The sequence below is a fragment of the Stegodyphus dumicola genome, chromosome X1, assembly GCF_044657685.1.
Source record: "Stegodyphus dumicola isolate Sdum_Otavi_A_Nest chromosome X1, ASM4465768v1".
NCBI lineage: Eukaryota > Metazoa > Arthropoda > Arachnida > Araneae > Eresidae > Stegodyphus > Stegodyphus dumicola.
In genome coordinates, this window is record NC_140780.1 from 224599757 (window position 1) to 224615274 (window position 15518).

The 15518-nt window shown below is 30.2% G+C and overlaps 1 protein-coding gene across 3 annotated transcripts in view; it reads left to right on the top strand.

The window, feature by feature from the left end:
- The window catches only part of LOC118188587 (rho GTPase-activating protein 12-like), a 131158-nt gene that overhangs the window by 79072 nt on the left and 36568 nt on the right, over positions 1-15518 (top strand). For all 3 annotated transcript variants that reach the window (XM_035359063.2, XM_035359065.2, XM_035359064.2), the window contains 4 exons: positions 910-1050; positions 6095-6190; positions 9662-9760; positions 13160-13259. In XM_035359063.2, the coding sequence (XP_035214954.2) occupies positions 910-1050; positions 6095-6190; positions 9662-9760; positions 13160-13259 (436 nt within the window). The remainder of the gene's footprint in view (positions 1-909; positions 1051-6094; positions 6191-9661; positions 9761-13159; positions 13260-15518) is intronic.

The window sequence follows — 15518 nt, forward strand, 5'->3', positions numbered from 1 at the left end:
GCTTTTAGCTAGTAATTATTGCCGGTAGTCTATTACACAGTGCTTTTGATAAAATTTCAGTGCTGTGGCTGCCTTATGAGGGGTAACAGATGTTCTTTCTCAGTATTTCTGATGTGTTGCTCTGTACAAGTTTAGACGAAAAGTATTTGTTGTTTTTTATGGACATAAAATGGGAATATCTTTCATATAGTGCGCTTACAAATACAGGGTAAATTTTAACTGCTTTGAATATTATATTATAGTAGTATTTTTTAAATAAAGAAAAATTTCCATGACGCTGTAAATTTTATTTTTATTAAGTTTTGAAATATTTTCTTACATTATTGCATACCTAATTGTATTATCACTAATGCAGATTAAAAACAGGATCTTTTTAAACAAGTATTATAAATTTAGACAAGAAGTAAAATGGGACCATTTTTGTTTACATTATTTATTGTATCTGTTAGGCTTTTATTGACTGTGAAGTTGCAACTAAGCATTGCTGATTAGTTGATTGATTGATTGCAGTTTTATTTTTTTGTATGTTTTTTGACATTAAAACCCAAAATACAAAACACATTTATAGAACATTTATAGAGTATTGGGACAAGAGCTATCTTGGGAACGTTTCTGTTTGCAATATTTATTGTATCTGGTAGGCTTAGTGCATTTTATTGATTGTGAATTTTCAACTAAGGATTGCTGATTATGTTTTCTGCAGTTTCTTTGTATGTTTTCGACATTAAAGCTCAAAATACTTTATGGAACATACAAAATATCTTGCAATTGTTTTTTCCCGAAAAATCAGTTTTTAGCATTTTTTTAAAATTTTATTTTTTTATTATTATTTTAGTTTTTGTCTTGAAATTTATATTTTCAGCTCTATAAAAGTGAGTGTTATTTTATTCTTTGACTTAATTTTTTTAGTCTATCACTCGTAAAGGAACGTTGAATAAAACGAAACTTGTGGAAGGTGGCAGGCGTATTCGAAAAAATTGGACTTCTTCTTTTGTTGTTTTGACTGATGTATTTCTCCTGTTTTACAAGGACATTCGATCTGCCCACTTAGTAAGCTCTGTTTCTTTATTTATTATTAAATCTGTAACTCACTTTTTACAACTTACATGCAGTATTTAGAGGCATCAAAATGTGAAGTTATGTTAATATGTACTCTTTGTTTATGTACATGCTTCCAAGTTCACTGCATTATCGAGCTGTTTAAAAAAAAAAAAGAAATTTTTCTCAACATTCTGCATATCAGTGCCCATAATTTGATCTGTTAACATCAGAAGGTGATAATAACTATAACTGACAAACTAAACTAATATTTCATTTTTAGTTACATTCAGGCTGTAAAATTAATGATCTCAGTCAGTTTTTGGTGTACATAAATCAAGATCAAATTTTCCCCCAAAATTCATCCTTTTATTATTATCTGAATTTTGGAGAAACATATATTAATTTTCTGGGCATGTTCTAAATATTTTAGAACACTGGATAATTTTTGCTGTAGGATTATGAAAGGTTTAAAGCAACACAAAAGTTAACGCAATCTTTTAAGTATGAATTCTCATATGCATTTGTGTAAGTAGAGAAAATTATATTTTTCAGCCAAAATATTAACAGTTTTATCAAAATTTCACTGTGTTATAAAGGGGGAAAATAACTTATCAGATAAAAGTAGCAGTTACATAACTAAATAAGTGTGATTTTTTTCAATGAAAGGGATGAGAAGTTTTTAATTTTACCTGCCGTGCACTTTATATTGTATGCCTAAAGGCAGTTATATTGACCATAGTAGGTAGGGTGTTAAAGTTCTAGAAATTAAGCTCTAGTTTGATATAGACAACACTATTGACCAGATATTGCAGCTCTCCTGTGCCGTATTGTTTATTCTGGTTCAGTTGTTTGACTGCTACAGGGGCATTTAGCACTCACAGCTTTTGCAATCATGGATGGTACAAAGAGTAGTAATTTTCTTTTTGTGAAAAGAGGGTGCGAAAATTTTAGAAGCTGTGCAATGTATGTGAATCACATTTGAAAAAACCTTTATGGGGTGTTTGAGTTAAAACATGCCATTAATAAGTGAACTGAAAAGACACTGAAAACATTCTTTGATGGCCACTTAAAAAAAAAAAAATAGTTTTTCTTTGGGCTAAGTGTATTTAATTGGGGATTGTTTTGAAAAACTGTGATGTATTATTGATGAAAATTGAGAAAATAAAAAAAATTAACATTAATTCCTAGAACTTGTGAAACATTGCTTGTACTTCAGGGGAAAAACATCATCCAAAGTGTGATGTATTTGCCATATCTAAATCCTCCAAATTTTGGGAAGTAGTAGTTGCACTAAATGTCCATATTCTTGAGTGGAATTTGTAGCAGGCTTCTCTATTATGTAGGCCATTCCCAGACATAACATAATTTAGAGATGTCATATGGTGCTTTTCTGTGGTGTACAAAACTTTATTATTTTTAATACTATAGCTTCAAATTTTATTTATTTAAATAAATATTTTTCACTCATATAGAAACACCATTGAATTTTTTTGACTAGCAATTATTAGAACGCTGTTTTTAAGTTTGAAATCTATGTTGGCAATTGAATTATTGGAATTCATGTATAAAGCTCCTTATGTTACATGAAAACTAAATAATATCCCTTTAAGTTACATATTTTTTCATTTTATTTACATTTTTATGTGAGTTAATTGTACAGCCTCAATATTTATATAAATTGCATCAAAATGTTCTAAATCTTAATTTCAAATTTACAGAGAAGGAAGTAATCAGAAGAGTGGTTTGCCTTTTGATTAATATATTGTACTCATAAATGAAAATTTTCAAAAGCATAAATTATCAAAATATGGGGGATGCATGCATTAATTCTGAATTTAGCAAAATTGCTTGGGAATGTTGTTTATCAGTGTTATTAGATATGTGTTAAATATAGAAATATTTCTGATAAAATTATCTATTGAACTAGTAATTACAAAAATCTCTCTTATATAACTCTCTCTTGATGTCTGAAAGTGATTGATTCTCTCTTATTATTTATCTGAAACATAAATAAATTTATGTAAGCCATACTTATTTAGACTCAATCTCCATTATACAGTTTATTTTCTTCTTTCGCTCTTCGTATGTACGTAAACTTTGGTAGCATCACTTAAAGCTGTTTGTAGCCATACTGATGAAACTTCTAAAGGTTAGCACATTTATTTAAAAGTTTAGTTTGTATATGTTTTGAGTTTTTTTAATTGTCTCTTACTTTCTTATAAGAAATTCTTCCCTAAAAAACTTGAAAGCCACCTGAAATCAAACAGCTCTGGCTAAAATTGCCATAGTCAACTTAAACAAATGTAAAACTTGTGTAAAAATTCGAACATAATAAAGTTAAGAAAATTTTCAGGGTTTCTGATTTGGTTCTTTGCAAATTTAATTACATTTAATACAGTATAAAGTGTTTAATCCGGATGTCCATAATCCGGAATGATCTGTAATCCGGACCTCAAAGCTACAAACTTTCTGCGCATGCGCATATGCATTTACGCATGCGCATAATATGTTTACGCATGTGCGTTTAATGTATAACGGACGGTATAAGCTAGGCTAAAATTATCTATTTCAGTTAATGTTGCAGATTGTGTTGTTCCTTAATCTTCTAATTGGATCCGGCTCATTATATTTTGCAGACTGTTAGAGCAATTTTATAAAAAGTAAGCTTGAACTTTCGATTATGTCAAAAAGAGTTTCCAATTCTAGAGCTGGCAAAGGATCTACAAAGTGAAAGCATGTTTCGATGTCCATCAAACAAAAAATGGAATTGCTGCAAAAAATGGATAAAAGCATGAAGAAAGTGACAGAGAGGTTAGTGAAAACAAAAAAATTTCGATTGACAAGTTAGTCAGTATTCTTGGCACGGCAATTACAGGATCGGCTGATGTTCGAGTATATAAAGTAATTATGCATTGTCTTTTCAAACATAGTGAAATTAGCGACATAATGGGAAAAGCGTCTGATTTATCAGACTTTGATAAAGGTCAAATCGTTACAGCTCAGCGACTAAGAACATCATTATCAGAAATGGCACGCTTAGTGGGCTGTTCATGTGCAGTTGTTGTGAGCACATATCTAAAATGGTGTATAGGTGGTGAAACGGCAAGTCAGCGGCCAGCAGTGTGTCATCGATTCCAGAGGAGAGCGGAGATTGCTACGCATTGTTCGCCATGTCTTAAGAGTTACAATAGCTGAAATCACCACCAGCTACAACAGTGGTAAACCAGGCAGTTTATCTCAACATACTGTGTAGCGTACATAGCTGCGTATGGGCCTACACAGCCAGAGGCTGAAGCATGTCCCTGCACTGATGGCACGTCATCGCCAGCTGCATCTGCAACAGGCCAAGAAATATCAGAATTAGACACTAGAAGAATGGAAGAATGTTACATGGTCCGACAAATCACTCTTTCTGGTCCATCTCATCATGTGCTAATATGCTGATTTCCAAATGAAACCAGGGTCCTGGATGCAGAACGAAAACAAGCGGGTAGTGGGGGTATTATGGTGTGGGCAATGTTTTCATGGAGCACATTAGGACCCATAATTCCCATAGAACAATCCCTGACATCGATGCGCTATGTGAACATTGTTGCAGACCAGGTTCACTCATTCATGACAATGGTATTTCCGGTGGGGTATGGTGTTTACCAACAAGATAATGCATCGTATCATAAGGGTCAGATCATCAGGGAGTGGTTCGAGGAACATTCCAGTGACTTTCAAATCATGTCTTGGCCTCCAAATTCCCCTAATATTAGAGCATTTGTGGTCCCACCTGGAAAACCAAATTCGTGTTGCCCCGCTACCCCCTCATGTGTGGGAATTGCAGAACCAGTTGGTGAGCCAGATACCAGTTAGTACCAGATACCTCAGACTATGTATCAGCACCTTGTGGAGTCAATGCCATGCCAGGGGCTGGCAGCTTTGAGGGCTAAAGGTGGTCTTACATGTTATTAACAGGGTGGTCATAATGTAATGGCCTTTTGGTGCATTTTATGCTACCATTACATTTATTTTCTATGTGGCAAGTCTTGCCATTTTGCAAAACATAAGACCTGTAATTTTTCTTTTTTATGAACTGGCAGATAAGCATTTTCCCGAATGCAAGATTCTTTTATTTTTTAAATTGTAACTACTAAACAAACTGAGTGATTTGAAAGTAAATGCATTTCTTAATAATTTAAATCTTCATTTTATTTTTTAGTGAAATAATTTATGTAATTTTGAATGCATTTAATTTATACTACATCCAGTTAATAAATTATGAGTATGAGCACAGTTGTTGTAAGTAATAAGAAAAATGTTTCTCTTGCTATATTATTTTTATGCCTTAGTTGAAAATCATTTGGTTTTAGCCCTTTAATTTTTATAATATAATGAAGTTATATCTTCTTCTCTTATTTCTTCACTTTGAAAAATTTTTGCTAATAATTTGAAATACATGTTAATGTATTTCAGATTTTTAGTCATGTTAATGTACTAACATGTACATGTCAGATTTTTAGTCATGTTAATGTTTTAGTCATGTAATGATTTTTAGTCATGTTAACATGAAAAATAGTCATGTTAATGTATTTCAGATAATTTTAAATTGTTTATTATATAATTATATATTCAAATATATTAGTGACTTGAAAGGGAAAATGTGTATAATGCCTTTACGTATGATTTCAAGTATTGTTTTGAAAGAAGTATACTTTAATGCAAGTTGCAGCTCATATTAAAATATGTGTGAAAGCTGAATGTTATTTAGGTATCTCTGAGTTACACCTACACTAAACTCATAACCTCATAAAAAATAGTCAAGTTAGTAAGCTGTCAGAATTCTACTTTAAATGTTGTGATTTACATTATGGTTATTCTAAGTTATAATGTCGAGTTTATGCTTTCTTAAAATGACTTAAATTGTAGCCAGTTTTTTGCATTTTGTTTGAACTATATATTGTTTAAGAGGAAATGATTGTATTTTTTCAGTTATAAAAGTCAGTTTTTAGCTTATTGTGATTTTTCATCGTATTGGAAATTAATTTTGTTTTTTAACAATTCATAGGCTAATCCTGGAATAAAACCTGAACTGTGTATTGATTTAAATGGAGCTTTGGTTGAATGGTGTCCAGATAAATCAAGCCGTAAAAATGTTTTCCAGGTATTTAGCATTTATGAGCTTTCTCATGTAATTTATTCTTTATTTATATGCTTTCCAAATACATTTGCTCAGTGTATTTGTTCATAAAATTCTGAGTGAGTAGTTTTTGTATGTTTTAATTCATCTACGATCATTTCATGAAAACTGCGATTACGTGTTGCTTAAGAACCTAAATTTGCAATGGACAACAAAAATGATTTATGTGTATATTATTTCATGAAAATATTTTATAGTTTAATAAAACGTTTTGCAATTTGGAAAAATGTAAGCCATTTTTAATTTTGGTTCATTTTTTTTAGCAGGTAACAGTTACATTAAAATGACATGTGTTAGTTTTATTTCTGTTTAAGTGAAAAATGTTAATTTACAAAAAAAAAAAAAAAAAAAAAAAAAAACTTTATAAATAGGCGTTATGTGAATACTGGAATTTTATTTCTTTGCTTATAAGATGAATGTCATCTTGATTTCAGTATCACTGAACCAATAAGAAGGACATGTGTGATCAACTAATTTTAATGAAGTTATTTATATTTGAGCACTAGTTTATTTGATGCCTTCTGAGAAGCTTATTTGTATTCATTTTATATGGGAAAGATGTAAAACATCTCTCCTTAAACAAGCAATCCATTCAGTGACAATGAGAATTTGGAATAAGCTACCCATCTTAATCATTAATTTTGATGTGGAATACGGGTAACTACAAATAACTGTTAAAAATGTTAATAATTAATGAAATAATATTCATAGGTGTAAATCATCACTAAAAATTAATTTTTGTGTTTTTTGTACATGTAATGTGAATAGAAGCCAGTATCCTTTAAAAGTTTCTCAGTGAAACTCTTAACCCTTGTAAATAGCCCTTTCCTAATTATACGATACAAAGTCCCATATTCACGATTCCGGCTTTGGGATTTTTCCGGATATTAGATCATCAGTTTAAATCTAGCAAGGTGGCATAGGGAAATAATAAAATTAAAAATATGAAATCGTGATTTGTGATCTAAAGGGTATCAAAATTTACAAGAATAAAAGCTTAATACTTATTTTTTTACTTTATTAAACATTTCTTTGAAGTTGTTTAAGTTACTTCGTTTTTTGTGCTAATACTTTCTCTTTAATTTTATAGAGAGACATAATTTCTTATTCATTTACAAAGTTCCATTGTTGAAGTCCTGTAATTGCTGTGTCCAGAATTCCGGCTAACTTGTCAAGCGAAATTTTTTCATCACTCTGTCTGTAGCGGTATTTTCTGGATTTAGAATCATACTACAGATTTTGCCATCCAGTAATTTATTGATGATTGAGGACCATTGTCATCACAGTGAAAAACTTCTTTTATATCCTCTTAATTTATTACTGCTTCTCCACATTTCTTTACAAAATTCGTTAATGAGAAAAGTTCGCCTTTGTTATACAATATCCGAAACCCTTCAGGAAAACCTTTAGAATCACGGCTATCATCATAAAATTTAATATTGTTCACTATACATATTTGGTATGTATTATGAGAAGAAAGAAAAGTTGTTCTGCTAAATTTTATCTTGGTTCTATCGCGAACTGAGACAGTTAGGCCTGAATTGTATTAATTTAGTTATTTATGATACTTAATGCCTATTTCTTGCACATGCTTAACACTTATCTGAGTCCTGAATAAATAAATTCCCGCATATACTTAAGACTTATTTACTCGCGCTAGATATCTTACCGCCTGATGCAGTCTCTATGGCTCCTAAATTCTGCTGAATAATGAATCAGTTATTCTAAGTTGAAATAGCACTAAATGTAATCTTTTGGCCTATGAGTATCATTAATAAAATCTACTTTTAGTGTATGGAAAGAAATTTTTGTTAATTTTTTCCTATCAACATTTCTTAACATATTTAACTTAAATCTGTAATCATCATCAAGCGTAATGTCAACATAAAAGGTTACCATACTGTTTCTCAATTACTAATATAAAAAGAAATTTTTTAGACATTGTTTCATGAGTCATTACTCAAATTGTCATGTGGTGATGAAAGCATAGTATAATAAATAATGATTCCCCAGGTTGGAGTCAGGGATATAAAATATTAGTAGGTGTAAAATCAATGATGTATCTGTAGAATGTTTCGGTTTGAGATGTATGACAGGCAGATACGCAGCTATGGAGCCAAATTATTTATCATACAAATTTATGCTAAAATGATTGTTTCTTCAATAACAAGGCATTTTATTTAGTGCAGAAGTGAAATTAAGAATCGGAACTCTCAACACATTTTATTATGCACGGGGGGATCAAATGTACATGCATAAAGCACACACAAAAAAATATAATAAAATAAAAAAGAAGCTGGTAGTGGCCTTTGAGGTCCGGACTTTGTACTGTAGCTGCTATTGAATCGAAATACTCCAGTTCGATAAAAGCTATGGCATTTTCAAAAAATTAGATTTATGCATTATAAGATGTAGAAGGAAAAAAATGAAAAAGAATGCAGTTTAAAAACTTCAGGTTACAGTCCTTAAAGAATTTTCCCTTATAAATTTTGCAAATTAAAATGTAGAAAAATCACTGGAGATATTTTGCTTTTTTTAAATAAAAATATCCATTACTGCCAGCCCATGGATCTAGATCTTCTGTTCGGTAAAATTAAAACTCAACTTAAGAAGAACTGTAATTTCAAAAGCGTAGGAATTTTTTCTGTATTTTTTCTTTTTTAATGTAAAATGATGTAAACAAAATATTAAGGAAATCAAATGTTTTCTTTGACTATTTTTTAAGAAGAAATAATTTAAAGAGGATTGCAATTTGTACATTACTACAATATTTAACATCATTATTCTGCTTTTTGCGATGCATACAGTAGTGCAGCGAATTACTGCTGTAAATTTTCCAACTGATATATCATACGATATTGGAATTGTATTTTATGTAACATATATTTGGTATGAAGTAATAGTAATAAAATGTCCTTGAGAAGTTCTGATAAAATTTTAAAATTATGTTTATACAATGATGTTTTTCTTGCCACTTTGCAGTGATGGTGTGAATAAGACCGCTGGCTACTGGTAATTCAGATATAACCAAATGGGTTGAATGAATGCATTTTTCATTGCTTTCCTTGTGTGTTTATGTGAATACAGTCCACTTTCTATTAGGAAATCTTTCATGAAGGCATTCTTCTTTTTAAGCAGCTGGGTTTCATGGGTACTGCTATTTTAAATGCTTTGTTATGCTGATCAGCAAAACATTTTTATAATATCAAGGATAAATATCGAATCTTGTATACCATTTGACAGGATATACTACTGTTGTGTTTGTAATCTTTTATTTATAATTATTGGGATTTTTGTACTAATTGAAAATAATGATTTGATGTGTTAAAAATGTTAATATATCACTCTTTAAATATAAAAGATTCATTTTTTGAATGTAAAAAAAATTTTTTTTTTTAAAAACTGTGTATAATTTGTAATGCTGCACTTCTGCAGATAAGTACTGTTCTTGGCCACCAGCTTTTATTGCAAGATGATAATGCCCAAACAACAAAGGAATGGTTTGACACAATAAAAGCTGCCATCATGATGCTTGTGAGTGCTTTTATTTCTTTATTCTGTTTTCCCATAATTTTTAGTGTGCTTTCTTGTATGCAGTTTTAATGTTTAAATTGCAAGCTGATTTAAAAATTGTAATGCCGATTTTCTTATTTGGAATTAGATGGCTTTTTGACCTGTATTGCTTTCTTTTTTAAATTTGAATCTATTGTTTTTTCACAGAACTTTGTAGATAGTTCAAAAACAAGAGATAGTAGTGTGATGGCCTCTTTAATACTCTTGCAGTGGTATTTTTCTCTTAACCTAAAGCAAATCTCTTTCCATATAATTGACTTTCCAGTGTTGAAAATATCCAGGAACCACATATCACTAAGTTAGATGCAGAGTGTGCTAGATAAATTACTCTTTTTGTATCTTAATTACGAAACTTGTTTAAATTCACATGAGTATTCAAGTAATAGTATTAGTGAATCTGTGCTGATCATATCCAGTTCGTGGTAGCTGTTTGAAAAGAACTTGTTTTAGCTAAAGTTTTAGCTTATGAAACTTATGGAATTTTTTTTTAGCTTATGAAAGTGTGGTGCCGCTGGGCCGCTACAATCTGCAGCCTCATATGCCAAATGAATATTGGCTAACTCTGTGTTCATATAATTATTCATCCTACTAATTCTGCATCCTTGTACAAAAACGATTCTGTGCAAGAGATCTTGGAGCTCTCACGCAATGCCATCTCTGCATCAGCAAAGTTTTCCAGACCCTGGATTGCTATATGATTCTGAGTCATTGGGATGCACCCTACTCCTCCTAGAAGTTTTGGAATGTGGTACTGAGATGCCCTATATATATATATATATATTATTTATTTATTTATTATTAGAAAAACTATTTATATATCATCTCCAACGAGTATCTTTCCAAGTCAGTATCTAGATCAGCAGTTCTCATCCTTTTGACTAACGTGTACCATCTGAACAAAAACTGAAAAGTTGTAGTACCATTACATTTTGGTATGATTGCCATTTGCGCAACTTATTGGCTGTGTATTTTAAATATGCGGGCATAAAAATTATTGTGTTAAAATTTGGTTATCATTTTAATTATCAAAATTGAAGTTATAATACTTAATTCTAAAATTTAGTGTGAAATTTGGGATTGTTTAAGAGAGATTAATTTCTTTATATCTGTTCTTATTTCACTTAATTTTAAGCATAAATTAGGTTCCATTTAAATTCTGTTCTGTATTTATTTTTCAAATAGAAAATGGAAGAAAATCCCTGTTCACAAAAAAATATGTTGAGCAAAAAGGATATAAAATTTAGTAGCTTTATTTGAAATACCTGAAGTTTTTTTTTTTTTTTTTTTTTTTTTTTTTTAACCTCCCAGTTCACCCAAAAGCTAACAAGTGTGTTGTTATTTTTGAAATCTTCAGTTACAGTTCAATGACAGGAAATTTCTACCAGTTGCTCTTTTTCATCACGGGATTAAATTTCAATTACATTTCAGCAAAATGGATTTCTAATGCAATTTTCTTTTGCATAACTCTTGGGAAAGCACATGTTGAAGTTATTTATGAAATGAAAAATAAATTATTTCTAGTGTTGGATGCTAATACTTCTTTTATTTCCAAATTATTTTTGGTTAAACAACTTTCTAAAAGTAGTAAGAAGCTTAAAGTATTATTAAATTTGATTATTAGATAACACATTCATTAGCCACTTTTTCATTAAATTTTGTTAAAAGGATATCTTTAGCTGCTGGTAATGTAAGGTTTTCTCCAATAGTGTCAGCCTATACAGGCTTGGCAATTCTAAAGCTTACTATGTTACTAGCTTCCAAACTTTTTCCACTCGAGTTAATAAAACCTTTCATTACTTGTTTGTATTCTTGAAAACCAATAATTTCCTCTTAAAATATTCTTTAGATATGTCCTTTAAATTGGCATACTTAGATTCAAGCTGTCTTTTAAGAAATGCTGGTTCATACTTTGATTGGATAATAGTTCACCGCAACCAACTCATTGAGGTTGAGGGTCCATTTCATCTCCATTCCAAGTAAATCCAAATGATAAATAACTGTTATTATATTTTCTACAAACAATTTTTTTTTTCAATATTCTTAGTGCTTGTAAATATTCGTGGATACATCACCTGTGAATCATCACCTTTCCACTTGGTCAATTGTACCCATTTTTCCATTTTGAAAATCTGGATTTGTTTTATAATTTTTTTCACGGATATTTAAATCCACAAATATTATGAGTTCTTCATAAACGAACGATGATATTCTTAAATCAGATAGAAAAGTAAGGAATACAAAGCAAAAAGAAGACAAAGTACTTGCTGTTAAAGACAGCAAATCGACATAAAAAAAATATTCTAATAGAAAATAAAGCAATACAAGTCCAGAAATAGTGGCGGCATAAATTGATCAACACTAAAATAATTAATGAGATATTGTCATCTTTTTATTGTAACTTCTTTCTATTACTCATTTTGAAAGCATCATTTATGACAAATTTTGTTATGTCTACAGCTAAAAAATATATTTGGGAAAATAAAAATGGATTATTTTGCTATTGTCTATGAGCAGCTATTGACTTTGAACAAAGCTCAGATCTCATGAATTTATGAGTGTTAGAGAAAAACTTAAAACAGGATGTCGAGGTATTTAATTTTTTAATTTAATAGTTAAAATATTTTGTTTCTTTGCATACCACCTATTTTCCTCTTGCATACCACTGTTTGAGAATCGTAAAAATTACTTAAAATTCATAAAGAAAAATCCTTTAACTATAAAAATTCAAATTCCAAAATACTGCAAAAATAGCTGTTGTTATTGATTGCAGATTAATGAACTTGTCAAGGGGGACAAACCAATCTACTGTCAATTAACAATAACTAAATAAAGTGAATGTGTTTTGTATTATATATATATAATTCATATGTAATTGGCAAATTTTTGTGTTTTCATGTGGTACCATAAGTTTACCTTCAGCATAGCCAACGTGCACTATGCAGATCGATTGGAATTTTTTAAAAATACAGCTAGAAAAGTCAAGGAATTTCATTCTCCTGTTTGAGTAGCACTCGTGTGATACTTTACGCACAAGTAATTTCAACCAGCCAATTGTTTATTAAATTTTTTATATTAAAATGTATTGTATTGCGTATTGAAATTGTAAAAATTTTGTTTTAAAATTTATGCTAATTATTCAGGGCCGAGAAGTATAAGTTTGTAATATACTGACAATTCACAAACTCTCTTTTTGCATGTCTGTTGTAGGCCATAATCAATTACAGTTGTTCCATTAAACTTGTAAATTGGTAAAAATATTAAGAAATTTGTGTTGCATTCTTGTATTTTTTCCATACGAATAAATTCATTTGCTTAAATTAGTGTGTAATAAAGTGCTTTTTTCTCGAATTTTTCTTTTAGCCATCTAGTTTAGAGCAAGCAGAAGGAAAGTATACTACCAGTAATAGAGATGAAAGTTTCAAGCGAGATGTAAAGTTAGCTCGTTCTAAATCTACAAAACGTAGGTTTTTTTTTAAATATATAAATAACCATTTTACATTAATTTCCTGCATTATGCTGTTATTTTAATAATAATTATACATGATAAATGTTAACAGCAAATAAGTACAGAGGATTTATGCGAACAGTTCCTTTCGATTAATTTGCTGTGCCATTGTTTAGTAGCTGTCTGTGTTTCAGCATGATTTGCGTTAGATCAGTAATGTTCAGGAAAATTATAGGCAAATATTCTAAGGATGTGTGCAATTGCCTTGATATATTTGCAGCAGCGTGCTGAAAGGACATAAATTGGTCCACCAATGTCCAAATATTTGTTGAATATTGTTAGTGTAACTGAGCTCAAATACTGGTTGCCTAGGTGTTTTTGTGGTTTCCCTCGTTATGTAACATAAATACGAGTCTATTTCTCACAGAAACTTCCTCACACTGGCATTGTTTTCATTTGACATAGCCTTCATGTGCATATATGTATTCTAATAATATAATAAATCAGATCTAGAACTTTATTTCTAATATCAGTTAGGCTTTCAACATGTGGTGGTTTTTATGCAGGTTTGTGAGGTTTATAAACTACATGTGTTCATAGGTGAAGGCATGAAATGAAATAAATGTGTGTTTATTGTTTGGTTGTTACTCTGTCCATTAACTGTGTTTAAATAAAAGCTTTTAAATTTGACTTTTGACAATGTACGCATATTTATTTCCTTCTTGTTTGTTGTTAAGAGTAAAATGCTTTCTGCAGCAAAATTTTTAGTTTAACATTACATTTAATTTATCATGCAGAATTATTCTGACACAATTTCTGTAAAATTTTTTCAGAATCGGGGTATTTAATATCTAGGTATATAGGAGAAAATACTTTTAATCCAAAAACAAAAATGCATGTTTTTGGATTAAAAGTCTGTGAATGAATACTATTTTCAAAGGATTGCATGTGTTATATTCATCTCATTATGTTCCTTTTTAGTAAAAATATTGTGTGCAGTCACCAGACATTTTAACTACTTGACACCAGGTTTTAGATTTTTTTTTTTTTTTTAACATTCTAGTTTTGTTCTTTAACTGTGGTCATAAAAATAACATGTTTGAATTCACACTTTCCAGTGAAAACTCAATCTCAAATGCATTTAGGAGACCAGCAATAGAATGATGAAGGGTAAAAAATATTTTTGATCCTTCTGTGTAATTAAAACCAGGTTCCGTTTATTATTTATCCTTTTAAAAATTCCACTGTTTGGATCTTTTCCATTTTTTTAAATAATTGAAACTTTCAGAAAATGTAACAATATTTTATGGAAACATTAAAGTTAAATTTGAACTGAAAATAGTGATTATTCAATTAGATAATAAGCATTTAAAGAAAAAAATGTTAACTGTGCATGCACAAAGTATGTTAACTTTTTTTCCTAATTTTCTAGTCACCTACTTTATAGGTCAATTTATTTAAAAATTCCAGGTGGATGTTGGTCAAATTCAGAAAGATATTGATGATTATAGTGAGTGAGTTCAGTTATTTTCTGGGACTAGTTGGATGATAAGAGATTTTCCACAAATTTTCATTTTCTCTTATGAATGTAACAGGATAATTGAACTGAATTACAGGAATGTTGCAAATATATTAAATATACATGCATACTTAGTTAAGATACATCAAGTAAATGCCATTAATTTATGTTACAAAAACTGCATTAATTAGATAAATGACAGTATAAATAACACTAATATAACTGTACACAAATTGCTGTTGTTTATTTCATTTGACTTCAGCCTATTGGCCAGAGTTGGAAATTTCTTTGCTAAAATGACAGTATCTGTTTGTTGGAGCAGGTGCTTGACCAATTTTTGACATATGTTGGCTGAATTTTTTTCATTCTTGTAATACGACAAATAGCTCTTCCTTATTATTTGGCCAAATGGGCCTTGAATGCAAATGATATTACAGTTTCTTTCAAAGATGTTGAATAAGATTCAGATTGGAGCTTTTAGTTTGTCACTGAAGCACGCCCATGATATTATCTACAGATCATTTAACCATGCTGTGTGGACATGAGTGTTATCTTGCTGGTGAGGAGAAGACCTATACCGAACTATTCGCATACATGGAAAGCATACTACTGTCCAACAAATCTTCTTATGTAATCAATCTTATGTGCTTCTGTTTATCAACTATGCCTGAAGAAAAGCAGATCCACATCATAATGCAGATGTCACCAAATTTCAGTGAGAAATTCACTCTATGATAAATGACATCATCCAGTGT